We start from the raw sequence: 21892 nt of genomic DNA, 5'->3' as shown, positions 1-21892 counted from the left end.
GCATGAAAATAAACGGGGCCATCAGCGGAGCTAATAACCTCTGAGTCTAAGGGCATACAAAATGGCTCTGAACAGAGAAGGGGGGAGGGGGGGGAGAGAGAGAGAGAACAAAAATGAAAAAAGAGGGCAAAACTCTCATCCCCGGACCAGCCCCTCAGCCGCGGGCCCCTTGCTGTTCCGTGAGCGCGCCACACCTGCCGCCGCTCTCTCCCAGGCAGGTGCCGCTCAGAGCTATCTGTGTTACCACCTCCTCCTACAGAACTCCTCTTCCTCCATATCACTCTCCGTCACAGAGCCCTCCACGACGGTCTCGTCGCTGTCCGAGTCGGTATCCCCGCCGCGGCCCCGCCGCACCATAGTGAGCTGCCGGCTCTGCCCCGGCACCTCCTCAAGCGGCCGCCCGCAGGCGTCGGCGGCCGCCATCTTGTGGTGGCGTCTCGCTGCCCCTCCGGCGGCCCTGGGCGCACATCATTCCCTAGAGCCGCAGAGCTCGAACATACGCCGTGCTGTGTGCCGGCAAAAAGGTTCACTTCTGCGCGTTTGTGCACTCCTGATGCTGACATCTCGAGTCAGAAACGCTTATTTGCCCAGAGAGTTACACTGAACTAGAAGGGGGGTTGTGAAACAGGATCTGGCCTTATCAGTGAGGGACCTCAGAGCCTCAAAGGAGGAACCCTGAATGAAGGACCAGCTGAGCTTTTATTGTATAGTCTGGGGTCTTAGAATCATAGAATGATAAAGGGTTGGAATAGACCTTAAAGATCATCTACTCCCAACCCCCAGTGGCATGGACCATTAGCCCAGGTTGCTCAAGGCCTTATCTAGCCTGGCCTTGAATGTTGCCAGTGCTAGGGCATCCACAACCTCCCTGCGCAACTTGTCGCATTGTCTAATTCTTCCTAATATCTAACCTAAATTTCTTCTCTTTCAATTTATACTCATTACTCCTTATCGTATTGCTATAGTTCCTGACTAAACGTTCCTGTTGAGTTGTTGGCTCCTGCTGAGTCTCTTGTCACCTGGTGTGTTTCTGGTCCCCTGGCTGGCACCACAGGTCTCCGTGCCCTTTTTAAAGGAAGGGATCTGTGCCAGTTCATAGCCTCTTGAGTCTGGCAGTCAGCTGTCAAAGATTGCAACCACTCACTCATAGACCAGTGACTCAAGAAACCCACCAACTTGAAAGAAGAGAAAGACTGAGCAAGAGAAGCAAGAGAATCATTTAACCAAGATATGCTAGACTACTAATTAATAAGCAAATGAAGTAACTTGTAACCAATGAACTGTGACTACTTTGTTTTCTAAAATATGTATATAGAGTAAAGTTTGAGAAAATTCCACCCTGCACAGAAAAAACAATGTCTCTTTTCTAAACTAGGTCTTGTTTGGAGTCCCTAAATCAGCAGCACTTCCCCGGCCATGGTCAAGTAGCTCACTTCACCTGCTGTCCTGAGCACAATGAATGGTTCATGTGCTCATGAGTGGGAACATGTTTGAGATAACCAAATTATTAGTTGGCAACACTTTCACAGTATTTGCAGTAGCACTCTTCAGTGATCGTCCCTGAATCACAACATTTCCCTCAAGCAGAGCTGCTCTGCCTCCGCTTTACCTGCCATCTGCTTGGCAGTGGAGCAGTGCTGCTCCCATGGCCTCTGCCAGGGCTGGGCTGCAAGCAGGCCACCACAAAGCACTACAGATGTGAGAACTTGATGTCAGCACGTGTGGTGTCGCACAGACTTCAAACCCCAAATCACCGCAGTGATTCCTGCTGCCAGTGAACTTCATGATAAAATTAGCATTTCCATGAACATCGCCAAAACATGTTCACGGAAAATGTGGAAAACAGAGCTAAGATACTAAGGATCGTCTTAAATTATATATCATTTGCACATAATTTTTGAACCTGCGTACAAACTGTTATTGTGCTTTGGCTTAGTCATATCTGTATGCAATTATAGTAATTGCTGTGCATACTATCAAGTGAGTCCAGAAATCTCACTGGTAACACTTTACAGTTTTCAGCTAATGAAGGTGAAATACTTAAGAAAGAAGGTGTCAGGAAAGATGGATACACAGTAGTATTATTAAGATATATAAGTACTGCATTGAAGATGAGACCAAAGAGGGCATCTTGAGCTTGCGTGAATGATTTTGTCACTGATAACTACTCTGGGTGGAGTTCTTAGGAAACATTTTCATAAGCGCTTCCTTTTTTGAGGATCACACTAATGCTTCACAGCACAGCACCATGCGGAGCTACTAGAAATATTTCCAAATGAGGTGCCACACATAAGCAGCAGCTTCGGGAACGCCGAAGCGTGGATCATTCACTACAAAACCCTTTTTATTTGAACGTGTTAGCCCACAAGCTCAGCCTCAGAAACACATTAACCGCAGTGCCAGCCTGGAGTGCTGTCTTGCAGCAACCATAGTGTGTCACACCCGACTCAGTGTCCAAAGAGAATCACTAAATTATTGGGTCTGGGAGGGACCTCTGGAGACCATCTAGTCCAACCTCCCTGCCAAGGCAGGGTAACTTAGAGCAGGTTACATAAGAATGCATCCAGGTCGGTCTCTGAAAACCTCCCAACACTTCATGAACCAAAAAACTGTACTTCCTCTCTGGCCGAAAGACACAAATAAAAACACACTGTATTTTTTGTTTTTTTCTTTTTCCCTCGAACGTCAGAGTCACCGCTGCTTCCCACAAGCAGGAGCTGGGCATTTCTGCACTGCCTGCTTGTGCCATGGCCCAGCGCGGTGCCCGTGCGCTTCCAGGGCCGCGGGGGGGTCGGGCCGCTCCCGTCCTCGGCGCTCGGCGCGGGGCGGGCCCGGCGACACCACCCCCGCTCCACGGGCCATGCAAATGAGACGCCGCGGCCGCCCAATGAGAGGGCGCGGAGCGGGTAGTGCGGCGGCCCATTGGCGGTCAGCCCATGGCGCGATGGCGTGTTCGCCGCTCCTGATGGCGCGTGGCGCCGCGCGCCGCTGGCCGGGCCGTTGCCGCGGCGACGCGGCGGGTGACGCGCGACGGGCGTGGCGTGGCGCGCGCTCGCCATTGGCCGCTCGATCGGGCGATGGCGGCGCCGGCGTGTCCTTGCGCGGCGGGGCGGGCGGCGGGGCGGGGCGGCGGGAGGGGGCATCGGGCGGGACGCGGCGAGCGGCCACTGCGGCGGGGAGCGGCCATCGGGGAGCGGCCATCGCGGCGCGGCGGTGAGTGGGGTCGGCGGGGCCGCGGGTGCGGAGCCGCCACACGGGCGGAGAGCGGGCAGGTGGCGGCGGTTCGGGGCAGGGAGGTCACCGTCGCCATCTCTGGCCGTCGGAAGCAGCGGCCGCCCCGCCTCACTGCCACCCTCGGCGGTGTGCGGGGCGCTCCGGGGCCGCCTTGGCGCCCGCGGGCTGCGGGGCTGATCCGCCCGGCTCTTGCCCGGTGGCTGCAGCTCCGGGCCTGGAGGGGCTGCCTTCGGCGCCGTGAGAGCCGAAAGGTCTGCGGCCGTGCGGCAGGGGCTGCGCTGTGTGTGCCGTTCAGGTGAGCGCCGCACGGCTGCTCGCTCGGCTGCTCTTGCCGCTGGGTTCCTGTAGCTGCTGCTGAGTCAGCTCGCAAGAGATGGGAAATTTGTGCTGACCGCACTGATGGTGTTGTAGAGGACTGCTCTGAGCTTAGTTAGAGCTGGGTGACAGACCTTGGGTGTTTAACAAACTAGTCGTACAGTTACGTGGTATGTAATTGCTCTGAAGCATTACATACAACCGATCTCGTTTGCCTTTTACACTCCGGTTTGGAGGAGTTGCAGCTGGGTTTTGTTTATATTTTGTGTTCTGTTTTGATTCCCAGGTCGAAAACAAAGGCAAGCAGAATTTATAAAGCATCCTTTTTGTACAACCATTTTGAAGTCTAGCAGAATTGTTTCAGTTTTAAATTTTGGCTTTATATTTAACGTTATGTCTTGCTAATTTCAAGCTGGGAGTCAGTGTAACTGTATAAATACTTCAAACAGAAAAATGAGTTCTTGTTATGCATTGACTCTTTTTTTACAGCACTCTAATGCATAATCAGTGTGTGTGATGAATATTTTCTAGAAAAGTCAACTGCGTAGCAAAAACCACTATGCATTTCAGACAGGTTAAACAAACATGAACGCTTCAAAAAATCCTTTTAGGTTAGAAGTTAGTATTACGCAGTTAACCCCAATATCAGCCATGAGGCATCCTGTATTTCATAGCAGCCATTCAATAAAAATCTAAGATATTATGGATAATTATTTTCATAAATTAATTTATGCACTTTTTCCTCTGATTTATGTGAAACCATTTTAGTCTTACTGTTTTTGTGTAGAAATGTGACAAATAATTTCTGAAAAAAGATTTTGAAATCCTTCTAGCCCTACTAATTTATTTATCTTTTGATGGCCAGATAATCATTCCAACTTGCAGAATTAATTGTATTAGCTGTACTACTGGTTTCAGGACTTGTAGGACTCTGTAACAGTCGTGTAGTAACTACTAGTTCTGATTTTCCTGAAACAGATATTCAAAAGTATTTGTATTTTCAAAGACCGTTGTTTTGCTTTTCTTATTTGTTGTTTTGAAATATTCAGCACTGAGGTAGGTAATGTTTTTCTAATTTAAAAATACCTTCTGCTGAGGAAAAATGATAATACCATTTAGGTACAGCTTGGTGGGAACATAAATGTACAAACCAGAGTGTAGATTATATTACAGAGGGAAAAAGAAGGGAGAACTGCATTATAAAAGAGGTGTTTGCTTTTGGTTTTTAATTTTATTCTTAAAAGTTTTCTCTTAGGAAATGAAATAATTCGTTCATAAAGAAGACAATCCTCGCAGTCATTTTCCCCATTTGGTTCCGTGAACCACAAACATCTGTCACACCTTCACTGTAGAAGGATAAAGAGAAATAGATCAGTGCTGTTGGTGCTCATGTGATTGAGATCGGCACTGGTAGGAAACCAAGATGGTTCTGGTATCTTCAGGAACACTTAACCAGATAGTTTTGCCCTGCCTGTTATTTTTTTCATTGAATGACAACTTCATTTTTGATCTCCAAGCAAAAGAAGTAGTACTAGAAGCCCAGTGGATGGATTGTTACTTTTAAAGCAACACAAAGGGATTTTTTAAATCCACTTTCAAGAGGCAGTGTGTACGGCCCTCACTCCTCTATGGAAATCTTTACATGCTAAGTTGGTACATGTAAATACTGAATTATAGATTGTCTCTATTAACTAGGCTACTATTAAGCATTTTTTGAACTTTATAATACAGTTTCGCAAGGTGTTATTTTTGTGTAATGAGAAAAGGAAAGTCCAGTTATTAATGCATTTAAGAGCGAATTTTATTGCATTTTGTTTCCTTGATAAAATTACATAAAGCTACAACACACAGCAAATAGACCAGGATAGGATCTGAAGGATGTGAAGAATGTCCATGTTCTTAGCTCCGTGAAAGACAGCTGTGAGAATTTCTGGCAAATGTTTGTTATTTATTGGAAGCAAACGATGATGAAATGCATCGGTAACCTGGGAATTAGTTATGGGTAGAAGATAACTGTCACAGACTACTATATATGAGGACTTGCATGCTTGAGGTGAAGAAGGAACATATTTTTGAATGTAATTAATTTGTGTCGCAGAATAATATTAAACAGAAAGTAGAGGAGATGCAGCCAAAGAGGTAACATTGCAATTCCTGCTGCTGAGCATTACCAGTAATGATTAATTGGTAATTTTTATGGTTCAGCAATATTTTTTATAGGAAGAATGAATATAAAGAATCAACAGAATTTGGTGAGTGCTTATACAGATGGTAAAAACAAGAAGTTAAGTGAAAGCTGTATGAGAGTTGTGGATAGTGAGAAATGTGGGAGTACTGGGGACTTACCAGTAAGACCTTGAAGAAACAGGGGAGATGTGTATTTTAAAAAAAAAGGTTGAGAAGGCAGGAGCAGATTGTATTATATTTTGGAATCTTAGAAATAGATTAGTTTTACATGGAAGGTTGAAAGGTGAAGATTAATTTCCTCACTCATCTGTTACTTAAGTAGTTTTGATTTTTTTTTCCTGGAAGATGACTTACAGGAATATGTAGAGCTCTGTCTTTTCACTGAATCTCAGACTTGCTAACATACAAAATATGCCTTTGTTGCAGGGTTGCTAAGTATAGAAGAACAGTCTTGAAAATGTTGTCCAGACTATTCCGAATGCATGGCCTTTTTGTAGCCTCTCATCCATGGGAAGTCATTGTGGGAACAGTGACTCTCACCATCTGTATGATGTCCATGAAGATGTTCACTGGGAATGATAAGATCTGTGGCTGGAATTATGAATGCCCCAAACTCGAAGAAGTAAGTATTTAAATTAATTTTGTTATACTTGGTGTTAATGAGTAGATCTAGGGTTTTCTGTAGAATAAGATCCCGGTGTAATGTATTAGGAGTAAAGTTCCTATGGAGAAGCTTCCTTATTGCCTTATTTTTTCATTGTGGACATTAAAGTGGTATGCAAACAGTGATGCACTACAGATGGGTTTCATTAAATCTAACATTCAGCTGCATGGTGTCTAGTGAACAGGGATTTTCATATTTTAATTTTTTAAGACAAGACTATCAGTGATACTTCCTTTTTAGTGCAGCTTCCCAAGGGATTCTTTTATTACTGAAACTTAGCAAGTTACTCCTTAGTGTAAAAGCTAACTAAATCGCTTTGTATTTCAAACAGGATGTTCTGAGCAGTGACATCATCATCCTGACAATCACACGCTGTATAGCAATCCTTTATATATATTTCCAGTTCCAGAACCTAAGGCAGCTTGGATCAAAATACATTTTAGGTACTGTGTCTGATTTTTATATTTTCTATATGTGTTTTAATTATTTGTGGGTTTTTTTTACATAAATTGTTAACAAATATTAACACTTGATCCTTCTGCTCAAACCAGCATTATTTTAATTATTTTTTACATAGAAGACATGTTTTGCATTTAGCAAAGTGCTTTTTTTTAGTGAAAGGTGGTAGTATTATATAAATGCTGGAAATTTAATTCTTACAGTAACTGTTTATTGTGTAAAACACTTAAAGTTATAGAGCTCTTTAAGCCAGTTTTAATTTTGCATAAAATAAATTGAGAAGATTTATGGCTCTTATCTCTGAGTCTTACTTTCAATGCAGTACAAGTTTTAGTTTTAAATATCTATAAAAATAGTATGTACTTCAATTTGTATCTTGACTGCTGTTAATACACTCTGAGAGACAAGAATTCTCATGCATTTGTCATTATTGATCTAAAGGTGTGGCTTTTCCCTTTTTTTTCCCTCCATATATATATATATATATATATACACACAAAAATTTTTCTATTCTCTTGTTTTTTAAAGGTATCGCTGGCCTCTTCACAATCTTCTCAAGTTTTGTTTTTAGTACAGTGGTTATTCACTTCTTGGATAAAGAACTGACAGGTTTAAAGTAAGTAATGAATTATTATTCTTGATTTCTTGCTTCTTTTTCCTGTAGAATAAATCTTGAAGTTTAACATATGCCTCTTTTTTTCTTTTCAGTGAAGCTTTACCATTCTTTCTGCTCCTGATTGATTTGTCAAGAGCAAGTGCATTAGCTAAATTTGCACTCAGTTCCAACTCACAGGTCAGGGGGGTTCTTCTTGAGGGTTTCGTTTGTTGGTTGGTGTTTTACTTTGTTGTTGCTTTTTTTGTTTTGTGATGGAGATTTTGAATTTAATGATCATAACTGAATGTTATCCTATGGTTGGGTGTTAGAACTAGATGATCTTCAGGACCCCGTCCAAGCCAAACCATTTTATAATTATAAATGAATAATCCAGGTGGAGAGACATACAGGCAGATACTGTCTTGGTAATATATAAATGTCAAAAATCAGATTTTATCCAGATTCTGTGTTCTCTTGTCTTCTAGTCAGATCAATGTTTAACTGAGTAGTAACGCTGCTTAAATTAGTGTGCACAGTCATGTGCACTAAGTTAATTGTAAAGCACTAGTGTGACTTTATAAAATCAGAACTTAAACCAGCAGTGCTTACAGCTCTTCTGAGAAGGCTAGAGTTCTAGGCCAAAGTCTTCTCTAGAACAGTTACTGATAGAAAAAAAGTTAATTTCGAGGGCTCAGGAACAGTAGATAAAGAGACATCTAATTTTACAGTACTGCTACTGGAAAAAGCATATTTCTAGACTAAGTATTAGCAGAACAAATAGAGCATATGTGCAGACAGGAACATTCATGCCCTCGTGCATTTAACGCAGCACAGTAGGAGAGATTGACACGATACTTTGTCATACCTAGTAATGTTTTTTTCCTGATAGTCTTAAGTTCTGAAGTAAAAGTATATTTAGTGCAATTAATTTATACTTACAGAATATTCTACATGGTCTTTGAGCATACTAATTGTGACAAAATATTGTCTGTTAGATTTTAATGTATATATTATGCTGCGCATTTTCTGTATATGCAATATTGTTATAGTGTGTTGTATATTATTTGATGATAATTGCAATACAGAGCTTTTCTACTAATTTTCAAGAAAATATTTCACAAATATTTTTTTCCTACAGTTTTCTCCCCTTCTCACCCCAAAAACAACACACTAGAAAAAAGGCAGCAAACTCCAGAGTTTGCCATGCCTGCCTGCTGGAGGAAATCCCTTTCTCCCCAGGCAAAGTTTTACGGATTTTGTGTGCTCTTTTCTATCAGCAAAGTCTAGAGAGTTAAATAATAATAAAATAATAGTAGTTAGGGTACAGATGTGTGGTTGCAAGAAATTTTGAAATGTCGTGAAACACAAGTGAACTCTGGTTTATGTCTTAAAATGGAGAAGTCTTGTTCTGAATTTAGTGCAGAGTCTCTACCTCATCAGTATTCTAAGCCCCTATAACGCTGATCGGCAAAGGTAGACAAATTAATCAAAATTACATAACCTGTGAATAAAAACTGTCAAAGTATGTTAACTTAGAAGAAATAGCGTACATTGTATACTTTCTCATAGAAGTTCATTTTCGATATATGTTTTACATATTACGGCATTATCGCCATAATACTACTCAGTTTACTGATCATGTTATAAACTTAATTTGCTATTTGTCTTAATTTAATGAACAGAAATTTTTCTTTCTAGGATGAAGTAAGAGAAAATATTTCACGGGGGATGGCAATTTTAGGCCCTACATTTACACTGGATGCACTTGTGGAGTGTCTTGTAATTGGTGTTGGTACCATGTCAGGTGAGCCATATATTCTAAAAGGTCAAATATTTTCAGTTAAAAAAGACTATTTGAGAGACATTGAGATATTAAGAGTTTTACATCATAGATGTTACCTATGAGAGTGGAGTGACCTAATGTCTATTACTACTGCACCACGGTCAAGGAAGGCCCCAGTAGGTACTGGGGGTGCTGTAAGGTCTCCCGGAGCCTTCTCTTCTCCAGGGTGAACAACCAACCTCAGTTCTCTCAGCCTGTCCTCACAGGAGAGGTTTTATCCAGCCCTTGGATCAACTTAGTGGCTCTTTTCTGGACTTATCCCAGCAGGTCCATGTCCTTGTCATGGTGGGTGCAGCAGAGCTGGATGTAGCACTCCAGGTGGGGTTTTAGGAGACTGGAGTAGAGGGACAAAATCCCTTCCCTCAACCTCCTGGCTGTGCTGCTTTTGATGCAGCCCAGGATATGGTTGGCATTCTAGGCAGCACAACACACACTGTGATCTTCATCAGGTTTGTGTGCAGTAGCAGTTAGTTTTCTTTTAAAAAAAGAGAACAGTTAAATGTAATAAGCAAAGGACTTTCACATGAAAATAACTAAATTCTTTGTAAAATAAATTGAGGTTCTATAGTTAAGATTAAAGTGGGGTTTTGCTTGCATATTTATTTTTATTTGTTGTTTTTAATGTGGCTTGGTTTGGTTTTTTTCCCACCTGTCTCACATACCTCAAAGATATCTTCCAAAACACTTGCTCTGCAAATTTTGGATCTTTCAGGGTATTATGTGTTAGTAGTTCTCTTGTTTACATCTTAGGGAAAAAAACCCATTTTGCTGTTGCATATAGTTGATTTTATACTTTCATCTTTACTAAGACAGTTCTGTAGTGCATGTGCAGCATGGCTGTCTTTTTCTGGATACCAGACTTATGAAAGAGTAGGCAGTGTATATACTGTTTCTTATTGCCTGAACACTTAATTGGCCATCTTTCAGAAAGGATTTAAATACATAATGTTGGCTACTTGTTCTTTGCTTAGGTAAGTAAGGAGTTTCAAGCTTTTAGTGTGAAGCTTTAAAATCTTGGTGAAATTTATTTGTATTCATTTAGAATGACAACGTAAAATAGAGCTTTCTGTCAATACAAAAGCATATATTGTGCTTAGAATAAGCCAGTGCACAATGACTAGGGCTTAATGTGCTTGTTTTTTATTAATCTAGACAATTCCTTTTGTAATCTGCAGTGTCAGTTTAGTGATTTCTTTCTTAGTTCTGTGGCATGTCTTCAGTATAGCCCATTGCATATTCAAATGGAAAAATTTTTTTATTTAGGTGTGCGGCAACTTGAAATTATGTGCTGCTTTGGCTGTATGTCTGTTCTTGCCAACTACTTTGTCTTCATGACCTTCTTTCCAGCTTGTGTGTCCTTGGTATTGGAGGTAAGACCAACTTCAAGACAACATCAAGCTTAGTATTCAGCCACTGTGCTTCTTATAGACTATACATTTCATCACAGAGTTAACATGACAGCATGTTTGTCTTCCTTCACTGGTGAACTGGTGACAGTAACTTGTAAATGTCACTGTAAATGAGTCACACTCAATAGTAGGAGTTCTGATCTGAAGCAAGAGTAAACAAATTACTTAATTACAATTAATTAATTGTAAATTTTTGTCCAGGGTTTTTCACTATTGAAAGTCTAACATCGTTTGGATGGTAGACTGTAATCTGACTCTTTTGTTGATAATTTCTCAGCGATCAAATAAAAGTGCAATGCTGAGGCTTATTTGTTGGTTCTTCTAAGATGTACTATATATGACACATTTTTAATTTATGTTCTATTTTGCAGCTTTCGAGAGAGAGTCGTGAAGGGCGCCCTATATGGCAGCTCAGCCATTTTGCTCGTGTTCTGGAAGAAGAAGAGAATAAACCAAATCCTGTAACACAGAGGGTCAAAATGATTATGGTTTGTAGCAATTTTGCACTTGTGGTTATGCAATCAGTGAGGTGTTCTGGTACAATGAATCAAGCTTTTGTTTCCTATAGACTTGTATTCTGCATCCTATTAGTTTGATTTACAGTGGTAGTTTTTAATGACTTCTCCTGTATCTACACCTATCATTTTCATTCCTATGCCATTTCTGTGCCAAACATGGGGCTTTTTATGTGTACAATTCCCTCCCTCTTACCCTGCAGTATCCTCAGCTCTCTCTGCTTATTTCTTGAGCAGGTGGAAGAGTGTGGGTGGGGCACATCCAAAGGTACTGTACAACAGTGTTACCGTAGGCCAAAAAGGGTGTTAAGGAGAAGTGTGGAAAATAACCGTTAGCTTCAGACTTTTGAGGCATGGGGGGAAAAAAGGCACCAAAAAAACCCAAATGAGGGAAGGTCAGTATTTACTCTTAGAAGGCTAGATACCAAGTTACAGTTGAAAAATTAATGTTTGGTTTTTGTTTTTGATACAGTCGCTGGGTTTGGTTCTTGTTCATGCGCACAGTCGTTGGATAGCGGAACCAGCTGCTCAAAACAGTACTGTAGAAAACGCAGTGGGATTGGATGAGAATGCACCAAAGAGAATTGAACCTAATGTTTCCCTATGGCAGTTCTACCTTTCTCGGTGGGTGACTTCACAGAGTGTGTTTCTGTGGTTGAGGTGTATCCTCTAATACTGCCAAGCTCATTATCCTAGAGCACAACCCTGAAAGACTCACAGATCTGACCACTGTAGGATTTCCTGGAACTAGAGATGACATTTCAGAAGAAATACTTCAATAATGTGCCATTTGTCCAATCTCTTTGAAGTAGTCAAGAATATGATTGAGCCAGCTGTCCTGTATGCATCAAAGCGTTCTCTTTTCCGCTAGCCCTGATACTTTCCAGAGTACTCTAGAAAATAAATTTTCTAACTGCACTAGGGTAATTATTTATGCAGAGATTCTGACCGTTCACACTTAAGTGCAAAAAGTGCAAAAGCCATGCCACTGTGGCTTTTCCTTCAGCTCAGCTCAAGTTAGAGGCATGTGTGATTTCCTGTTACTTCTGAAAACAGAACTCTCTGTTTTAGGTGTTGTGGGTTTTTTTTCCCCTCTTAGCAGTTCATCTTGCATCATAGTGGTCATTATTGGTAGAGGATGATAAATGAAACTTTGTATCCCATCATTGGGGGACAGGTGTTACATCAATTTGATGTAGCTGTTAGTGAATCTTTTACAGTATTTTTTTTTACTGGGACTGTTTTCTACCCAGATTTAGGGAACTCTTTAAGGACATCTGAAAATTTATATGTTGTTAATAATATGGAGAATTATTTCTCTAACCTAACCTAGTGTACTTAGATGTCCTGGTTGAAAATATATTTTGACTGGGATTTCTGTAGCTGTAAATTATGGTGAAATAATTACTCTTTATAAAGCAAAGAATGTCAGAATGCTGTTAAAAACAATGATTTGTATATATTGTGTATTTACTTTCTGATCTGTTTTAGAATGGCCAGTATGGATATTGAGCAAGTAATCACTCTTGGATTAGCCCTTCTCCTTGCTGTCAAATACATTTTCTTTGAGCAAGCAGAGACTGAATCTACCCTTTCACTGAAGAATCCCATAACATCTCCAGTGATGGTCCAGAAAAAGGTCCCTGAGAATTGTTGCAGGAAGCAATCTGGACTTCTGAAAAACAATCAGAAATCTAGCACAGTAGAAGAAGCTCTCATTCCCAAAGATGGAAATGGTAGGTAATTCTTATAGTTTTGAAGTCTGAACCTATTCATGAATATTAGGAATAAATAGTGAAATCTGTTGTAACATGTTGTATTTAGTAGCAAAACTTAAATATTTTGTAAACTAGAGTTCCTTTTAATTGTCTTTATGCAGCTGAAGTCATAAAACCTGTATTAGAGTCATCAACCAAGGCTACATTTGTAGTTGGCAGTTGCAGCCCTGAGGAAACTTCTTCACTTGTTAATGAAAAAGAGGAGGAAATTGAGTTACCTAAAGAGCCACGTTCTATTGAGGAATGTGTTCGTATACTTGGAAATGCACAGGTATGGAAAAGTATTTTTTGTCTGTTTTATTTAACCTCTACTGCAATGGCTGATTTAAGGATTCTTAAGAGTTCATTTTCCAGCTTTTGTGTGTTCCCACTGGTTGTAGTGTCATTTTCCATTACATTAATAACTTGGGGGTGTGTGGGAGTCATGACTAAAACAAAACCCTTTAATGGGTTATTCCACCTTAAGGCAATTGAGACAGGAGGGAGAAGGGATCGTCCTTCATTGAAACTTCATCACATACATGTGTAAGTGGGTATCTGATCATAGAAGTTTTCGATCACATCCTGGCCTACTGTAGAACCTCATGTTGGCAGTTTACTCCTGTAGATGTATTCAGATAATATCGAAGGAAAGTTGTTACCCTTTTTTGTTTGGAGACATGAAAAAGGATTCTCACCAAGAGAATCTATATTTTCTCTCCCCATCTTTATATTTCCAGGAAGGAGCAAAATTTCTAACTGATGCTGAGGTTATCAGCTTAGTTAATGCTAAGCATATTCCTGCATACAAACTGGAAACCCTTATGGAAACTCAGGAGCGAGGTGTGTCCATTCGCAGACAGATGTTATCCAAGAAACTCCCTGAACCTTCGTCTTTGCAATATCTTCCTTATAGGAATTATAATTATTCTTTGGTAAGTAAAAGGTAGACAAGCAAAACTCACTGTAAAACTATTTTTCCAAACACATGAACAAGTCCAGAGGAAAGCAACTAAGTTGATCAGGGGACTGGAACACCTCTTCTGCAAGGACAGGCTGAGAGAGTTGGGGTTGTTCATCCTGGAAGAGAGAAGGCTTTGGCATGACCTTATAATACCTTCCAGTATGAAGGGGACCTACCTACAACAGAGCTGGAGGGGTACTTTTCACAAGGGCATGTATTGACAGGACAAGGGGCCTTAAGCTGAAGGAGGGTATATAGTAAGTGTAGATGTTAGGAAGAAATTCTTTATTAAAATTCTATATAAATTTATATAAAATTTTTATTTTATTATGGACACTGGACTAGGTTGCCCAGAGCAGTTGTGGACTCCCCATCTTTGAAGTTGTTCAAGACCAGGTTGGGTGGGGCTCTATGTAACCTGGTCTAGTGGAAGGTGTCCCAGGAGGGGTTAGAGCTGGATGGTCTTTATGGTCCCTTCCAACTCAAACCAGTCCATGATTCTATGAAGTAAATATGCAGTGACGTATGGGAATTAACAATGAGCTTGGTCAAAACTGATGTAGAAGGAAAAATAAAAGGCAAACAAAAGGCACTTCCTTTTATTGCTCTCAATGTTTCTAAACTTAGGGAGGTGGGCAAGTTTTGTAGGTCATCTAAAAATATTTCCTATCAAAGTATGCAGCTTCTTTATCTCTGAAATGCAGAATTTTACTAATACTGAGCTACAGTTCAGCTGAATAATACTCCTTTGTATCAAGTTAAAATTGAAGATTATTTAAAATTAATAAAACAATATGAGGGTTTTTTTAATAACATTTAAGACTATATAAGATTCAGTACATCTGCCTACACTTGGATAGTACTATCTGCTGACAGCTGTAGCTGTTAAATTTTTGAGGTGGGAGTTGCTTTATGGGTAGATTTATGGGTTTTTTTACCAAGATACCTTGTAGTCAGGTACGTATGTCAGGCATAGTATGTGGTATGCTGTACTGTACCACGGCAGTGTAACCTTAGTGATCATTTTGTATGGTTTTTTTAAGGTTATGGGAGCTTGCTGTGAAAACGTGATTGGATATATGCCTATTCCAGTAGGTGTAGCAGGACCACTGTTTTTGGATAACAAAGAGTTTCAGGTGCCAATGGCAACAACAGAAGGATGTCTTGTAGCAAGCACAAACAGAGGATGTAGAGCAATATGTGTAAGTACTGTTTGACTAGAAAAGCCTTTTATGTTGTAAAATGTACTTGGGGTTATATAATGCATGTTTTTGACTTCCTAAAATCCAAAATTTCAGTAATCTTACTGTGTTTCCCTTCTGTTTTGGTTTTTAGCTTGGTGGAGGAGCAAGTAGTCGCATTCTGGCAGATGGGATGACTCGAGGACCTGTTGTCAGGCTGCCCACTGCCTGCGAGGCTGCAGAGGTGAAGGTTTGGCTTGAGAGCCCTGAAGGTTTTAAAATAATGAAGGAAGCTTTTGACAGCACAAGTAGGTTAGTACGATGGCTATTCCAGCTTCCTTTCCCAACATAAGACTCTTATGAAGGGTAGAAAACTTCTGTTTTTTATTTTTGAGTTCTGCAATATAGGAAATAATGTCTTCGTTTTGACTAACCTGTGCAGTGTGTATCTAAGAGAACAAAAGTCACTCTGCCTACCTACCAAAGTTGCAATCAATAAACATCATCCAATGATTATGGTGAGCAACTATATTTTAGCAAAAACTACATTCACACTGTGTAACACTTAGTAGAATATTAATTTGTCTAATCATTTAAACAAACTTTGCATAAGCTTGTTCTGATATTTAGTAGCTACTATGTAAAAAAACCTTCAAAGTTTGGTATTTAGCCTTTCAGATGATATTACTAATATTAATAACTAATCTATGAGGTTCCAGAGAATACAAGATAAACAAATGCTAGAACTGAAAGGCTAAAAAATGTAAACCAATTCTAAAAATAAGTCTATTTTAAGCCCTGGAGTTTTTTCTAAGGCTTATGATTGCCTGCTTGCTTTAGGAAGATTCAGAGAGAGATTTCCTCACCTGTTCTGTTTCTTGAAAGTGTCAGGCAAGGATAGGACAGACCTGATATTGTATGTTGGCCAGAACCAACTCATACTGTTGTTTAAATGCAGTATTTCCTGGGGTTTGTGTGACTTGTGGGGCTTACAGTGTTGAAGATAAGCAAGCATTTTGCCTTGCAGTAAAACTGACATCAGAATTTCTGAAGGCCTTATTGCTAGTTTATAACTGATAGACAGATGTTTTAAGGAGTACAAATGAGTTAAAGTTGTTGGCACCTCAGAATACTTTATTTCATGAGGTCCAGAGGTAAAAAACCATAAAAAGGCAGTGAACTCTTTTATAGTGAATGTTTTTATAGTATTTACCTGAGAAAACACCATCACTGGAGGTGTTAAAGAAACAACTGGATGTGGCACTTGGTGCGCGGGGTTAACAAGGTGTAGTGCTCTGTAGCAGCTTGGACTCGATGATCTTACAGGTCTTTTCCAACATCAGTAATCCTGTGATTCTGTACTGCAATGATTTACTGTCATTTTGCCACTTAAAATGAATCTTTTTCCTTGAGGATTGTAGGTAATAGTTAAATTTTCTTGCAGGTTTGCCCGCCTGCAAAAACTTCTCATCAGTTTGGCTGGTCGTAACCTTTATATCCGTTTTCAGTCTGGAACAGGGGATGCAATGGGAATGAATATGATTTCAAAAGTAAGGACCAATCCTCTTAAATATTTTTAATAAATGTGTATTTCTTTTAAAAATAAAGATAGCCTACTTATCTGTGACTTACTGACATCTGAAAGACAGATACAACATAATACTGTTTTCAGTGATATTAAATAATAAAAGCATTTGTCAAGTGTAGACAAGAATAGGATGAAAACAAAAAAGTAACTTTGTATTCTAATTATTTTTTTAATTATTTTTTGATACAGGAAGTCTTTTTTAATAGGAAGTATTCTTGATATAGAGAAATTAAGCTGGTTGCTCTGTTGCTTTGAGCTAAAGATTTTATCTAGCAGTAATTAATCTGTTACTGTGTTTATCACTTCCTTGTAAGTACAGGATTAGGAGTGTGGTGAATAGTGGCAGAGTAGTGTTCTCTAGTTTAGTTGGGTTGGTTTTGTTTTTATGCAAACATGGGGAAGAACATGATTCATGGATTTTCTGGGATGCCTTGAGCTATTTGAAATTGATAGTTTTAGACAGAAATTTTACATGGAATAGGCAATCATAATCATTACATAAGTGGATCTGGTCATAAACAAGTCCTAATGTAGCAGATTCCCTAGTCTGATTACCTACTGTAGAGAAGCTCTTTCCACTATCCAAAGTTAATTCATTTCATGCCTATAGTGTTTCACTGGGTTCATGTTGTATCTTCAGTATGGTACCATATGCCCATGCACCTAGAATATATCCAGGGAGTCCATATGTATTGAGAAGAACCAGTTATTCCCCATATAATTCCCAAAGTAGTTAGAAAAAAGTCAAAATTATTTGGGTTTTTTTCCTCTCCTGTTTCATGTTTCTTTGTGAAATTATGTTCTTTTTTACCACTGTAACTGATTATCTCATTAGACTTAATCCAATGTTACTGTTCCTCTGTCCCTGGGTAGCTTATTTTGCAACCATAATGATAAACCTAGCCTACTACCTGTTTTGCTCCTAACAGGGTACTGAAAAAGCACTGGCAAGGCTGAATGAAGAATTTCCTGACCTTCAGGTTATAGCTATTAGTGGTAACTATTGTACAGACAAAAAACCTGCTGCTATAAACTGGATAGAAGGAAGAGGGAAGTCTGTTGTCTGTGAAGCAGTCATTCCAGCCAAGGTTGTTAGAGAGGTAAGTGCCTGCTCTCTTATTCATAAAAATATGTACATTTTGCAAAACTGCAAAACTTTTGTAATGGGCCTCGATAGTTTTAGGTAAATTTGGGAAGTTTTTCTTTGACCCCCAGTCCTGTACATCACTACATTTACTGTAGTAAATTACACTTACATTGAACTCTTATACATAAGTGTTATTTTTTTTTGTCAGTGTTGCAGACTTAGTGCACATCTGTGTTACCACTCCCTATTCCTGATACGCAGGAATATCTTATATTTTGCTTACAACACTATCTCTTTTGACTGTCTTTGTTCATTTTTATAGTAAATTCAGTGTAAAGCTCTTACTTGAAGTTTTCAGAATGCAGTCAGTGTAGTGTAAATGTGCCACTTAATTTTATATTACTGTGCATAATGTTTATTTGCCCATGTAGCACAATGTTTTCTGTTGGAACTCTTGAGTTTGCTCCATCGTCTTACACAAAGCAAAATTGAGAAGACTTGAGAGTCTGAAGCAACTTGACAGGAATGTTGCTATTGTGTCATGGTGAATTAATGGGATATTTCTGCCAAGTTCATTTTGTTCATTTTATTCTGAATATAAATGAGAATTTGAAATAGAGTAGATAGCTATGAGCTTTTCTTAAAAGCCTATGCAATTCCAAACCCTTTGCACTGACTTTTCCGTTGTTACTGGAACATCCTGCATTTGAAAGTCTCCTATGGAGCAAAAATAAAAGTTAGGATAATGATTGAGTCAAATTCCATGTAGAGGCAAACAAGGGGTGAGGGCTTATTAACAATAAGTAGAGTATTTCAACTCCTGCTTAAGGAATGGGGTAGTCAAAATGTATTTATTGCTTTGTCTAGGTCTTGAAAACCACTACAGAAGCTTTAGTTGAAGTCAATATAAACAAAAATCTGGTGGGGTCTGCAATGGCTGGAAGCATAGGTGGCTACAATGCACATGCAGCAAACATTGTGACAGCCATCTACATTGCCTGTGGTCAGGTAGGTTTGTTTTCCACCAACTCAGATTTTCCTTAGTTCAATAATTCTCGATCAAACACTTACTCAAGCGTCTTGATCTTTGTTTTGTTTCTCCTTCCTGATCCAAAGGATGCTGCACAGAATGTGGGCAGCTCTAACTGCATCACTCTGATGGAGCGCACTGGTTCCACCAACGAAGACCTGTACATCAGCTGCACAATGCCTTCTATAGAAATAGGGACTGTTGGTGGAGGCACCAACTTGCTCCCACAGCAGGCCTGTTTGCAGGTAAAATTCAGAAAGCTCAGAGCAACTTACCTTCTTAAATTAAAGCTCACTTGTGACATACTTGGGCACAGACCCCATGCGGTATAACGGAATCATTTATTACAGTTCTTTCACAGTTTATATACCCCGTTACATCAGCAGTAAATTCCTGTTAGTAACTTTTCTCTAAATCTGCTTTTTAGTTAAGCATTCTCTGTCCATGAAAATGTAACACTACAGCAGTTTCCCACACAGGGAGGACACATCTCACCACATCCGGTTTCATCTTGCCAGGTTTCCCTTAAGTTTCTCCCAGGGTCATATAATCTTGGTTCCCTACACTCACTTTCATATGGTGTCCAAGTAATGTTGCAGGAATGAGGCCCCTTGAAACTTGCTGTATTTTCCATGAAAATTTCAGAATTGTCTAATGAATTGTTTTCATATAGCATTTTCTAAAGCTTAAGACATTTATAACATTGGGGGGACTTAAAGCTAGTTGATAGGATATAATTTGGAAATTAATACTGAATTTAGCATAAATTGACAGCATAATATTGCTTGTATTTCTCTCCAGATGTTAGGGGTTCAAGGTGCCAGCCAAGATAACCCTGGTGAAAATGCCCGTCAGCTTGCTAAAATTGTCTGTGCTACAGTGATGGCAGGGGAGTTATCACTAATGGCAGCTCTGGCAGCTGGGCATCTAGTCAAAAGCCACATGATCCACAACAGGTAAAAAATGGAAAAATTCTTGTATTTTGTGGTGTTTTGCCCTTCTCATAAGTACTTGAAATTCAGTGATGATTACATGAATAACTGCAACATATAAGAGCAGTGTAACCTTCTAACTATTTAATTGCTTATCTTACTGTTTTATTAGGTCAAAAATAAATCTACAGGATCTTAAAGGAACCTGCACTAAGAAGGCAGCTTGAGTACTTTAAAATGGCTTTGAAATGAAGAATTTTTCTAGTAACTGACCAGGAGTACAGGGGGAAAAAAACCAAAATCTGTGAAGTTTAGAATGAAGATTGTCTTCAACTCAATGATTTCTGTGTAAGATAAACTAAGAGATCAACAGACTTACGTGAGACTATTTACACCTTTGACCTTCTTCAGCAGTGGTGACTTCATGACCGAAATTCTGTCAGATGTCTTGAACATGGCTTTGGAATTCTTAATCTTACACATCATTTTCTAAAGGGTCAGTCTCTTAGGTTTTTACAAGTTGAGATTATTTTGCTTACCAAGGTCCTGGTAATTACTAAGCTGAAAAGTGATGTAATGTACTTTGGGTGTTAAAAACAACAAAACAAAAAAAGTTGGTGTAAACTTGGCTTGAATGCACGAGCCCTTGCCATTTTATTTTCTGGTTAGACAAGCATGTTTTTTAAAGTGATGGCAAGCCTAATCACTTTCTATAAACTCCCAGTTTTATTTTGTTCACATGTAAAACAGGTCTTAGGCTATCAGTTTAACTGAATTACACTAGTTTTTTAGAAATCTGTCTATATATATAGTACCTAATTTGCTGCTGCTTCAGCTAAGCAGTGTTCAATATTTTAACTCCACAATTTAGGTTATTCCTTTATGTAAAACTTGTGATCTGTAAAGTTCTGACTGTTAAATTTAATTTGTACTGAAGTAGGGAAAAACTGTCTTCAACAGTTTTGTGCTTTGTTCAGATAGAAAAATGAAAGTGGCAACTCAAAAACCTGTCAGACAAGACAGGCATGTAAGCAAATGCAGTTTCTCGAACTTTGTTTGATAGGAGTGCATTCAAACGAGTCAAAACCAGATGTTTACACTTAGTTTAGAAGAAGTGTCTTTTAGGAATGTACAAACACATTGTGTACCTTATGTTGGGGATTTTTTTTTTATACAGTGTCACTTATTCCCCAGGAATAGGTGTGTATTCACTGTTTATGCTAAAGAAAAATGAAGCCAGAAAAATCACACTGTTCTTAAAAAAAAAAAAAAAGTAGGTTGTTTTTATTATGTTTCAGTTCCCTTTTAAACTTTCTTTTTGAGGGGTTAGTATTTATTTTAAGAAGAAATCTTACCCTTTTTTCAATGAAAATTACTAATTAAGGAAATTCAATAAAATGGCATGTCAATGTAACAAGCAGGTTTTTTAATAAAATACTGTACTTGGACCAGTGAAGCAGTCTCAGGTGTTCTTACTGTACTAAAGAAAACCCAGGTTTATTCTGGTTTGATTCATCTTTGGGAATATTCCTAAATGCATTGCCCTGCCTAGTTAATTACAGAAGGAAAATTATTGATACGCTCCATTCTTTTATTTGTTTGTTTTGAGTTTTTTGTTGGGGTTTTTTTGAGTTTTTGTCAATGAATCAGTGGATTGGATTGAGTTTCCTACAGCATCATTCCTAAAGGGGTGACTAGCAGAGGTGCTCTTCTAATGTGCAAATTTGATGTAAATCATGGGTTGCTTTGTAGTACATCAACACATTAATATCCATTGTAATGAGCTCATAAAGCTAATGTGCAAGCATGAGGCCATACTACATGCTAGATATGTTATGATGGCATGTAAATGTTAAATACCATGAATGTTTATCTTCTTGCAGTTTGTTGCTAATAGCTACTATTTTTATTTAAGGAAAGCTGGAAATACTCTGTTTCTATGTTTATTCAGTGATCTTATTTAAAGTAACACTGTTCTGTCAATAAATGGTGGTTCAGTGTTCATTTTGGTGGATTTAACTGACATTCTTGCAGAATTAACTTTTTGTATTATTACTAAATTGTGTACATTTTGGTACAGAACTACTTTTTCAGTGTCAGTAAAACCATGGAAAAGACATTGGCTTACTTGT

The 21892-nt window shown here is 39.2% G+C and overlaps 2 protein-coding genes across 4 annotated transcripts in view; one reads left to right on the top strand and one right to left on the bottom strand.

The window, feature by feature from the left end:
- The window catches only part of ANKRD31 (ankyrin repeat domain 31), a 59661-nt gene extending 58929 nt beyond the window's left edge, over positions 1–732 (bottom strand). The window contains 1 exon segment of the mRNA XM_027883129.1: positions 248–732. Within this exon segment, the coding sequence (XP_027738930.1) occupies positions 248–498 (251 nt within the window). The 5' untranslated portion in view covers positions 499–732.
- A 2431-nt stretch (positions 733–3163) lies between these two features.
- On the top strand, positions 3164–21875 carry HMGCR (3-hydroxy-3-methylglutaryl-CoA reductase). 3 transcript variants are annotated; one of them, XM_027883094.1, is made up of 20 exons: positions 3164–3213; positions 6163–6358; positions 6732–6843; positions 7388–7475; positions 7568–7652; positions 9153–9258; positions 10561–10667; positions 11078–11194; positions 11694–11845; positions 12713–12957; positions 13101–13270; positions 13719–13913; positions 14986–15144; positions 15278–15435; positions 16568–16673; positions 17641–17811; positions 18666–18806; positions 18915–19073; positions 19630–19784; positions 19933–21875. In XM_027883094.1, exons 2-20 carry the CDS (start codon positions 6194–6196, stop codon positions 19985–19987), a joined length of 2646 nt encoding a protein of 881 aa, XP_027738895.1. In that variant the 5' UTR covers positions 3164–3213; positions 6163–6193; the 3' UTR covers positions 19988–21875. The 3 variants fall into 3 exon arrangements, with proteins under 3 accessions (XP_027738895.1, XP_027738917.1, XP_027738906.1); XM_027883105.1 differs by lacking the exon at positions 3164–3213 and adding an exon at positions 3215–3238 and having other exon boundaries at positions 6164–6358; positions 19933–20047; XM_027883116.1 differs by lacking the exons at positions 19630–19784; positions 19933–21875 and adding an exon at positions 19394–19549 and having other exon boundaries at positions 18915–19118.
- The last annotated feature ends 17 nt before the right edge of the window (positions 21876–21892 follow it).

The sequence above is a fragment of the Empidonax traillii genome, unplaced genomic scaffold, assembly GCF_003031625.1.
Source record: "Empidonax traillii isolate 1590-97213 ecotype Southwest subspecies unplaced genomic scaffold, ASM303162v1 scaffold8:size5222938, whole genome shotgun sequence".
Classification (NCBI taxonomy): domain Eukaryota; kingdom Metazoa; phylum Chordata; class Aves; order Passeriformes; family Tyrannidae; genus Empidonax; species Empidonax traillii.
This window is presented reverse-complemented; position numbering and strand designations above follow the sequence as displayed.

Excerpts from the sequence above, each read along its gene's own strand:
- HMGCR (XM_027883094.1), top strand. The coding sequence starts at position 6,194 with ATGTTGTCCAGACTATTCCGAATGCATGGCCTTTTTGTAGCCTCTCAT. Across the intron at positions 7,476-7,567 it reads AAAGAACTGACAGGTTTAAA|TGAAGCTTTACCATTCTTTC; the intron begins GTAAGTAATGAA and ends TTTTCTTTTCAG. Across the intron at positions 19,074-19,629 it reads CACAGCAGGCCTGTTTGCAG|ATGTTAGGGGTTCAAGGTGC; the intron begins GTAAAATTCAGA and ends ATTTCTCTCCAG.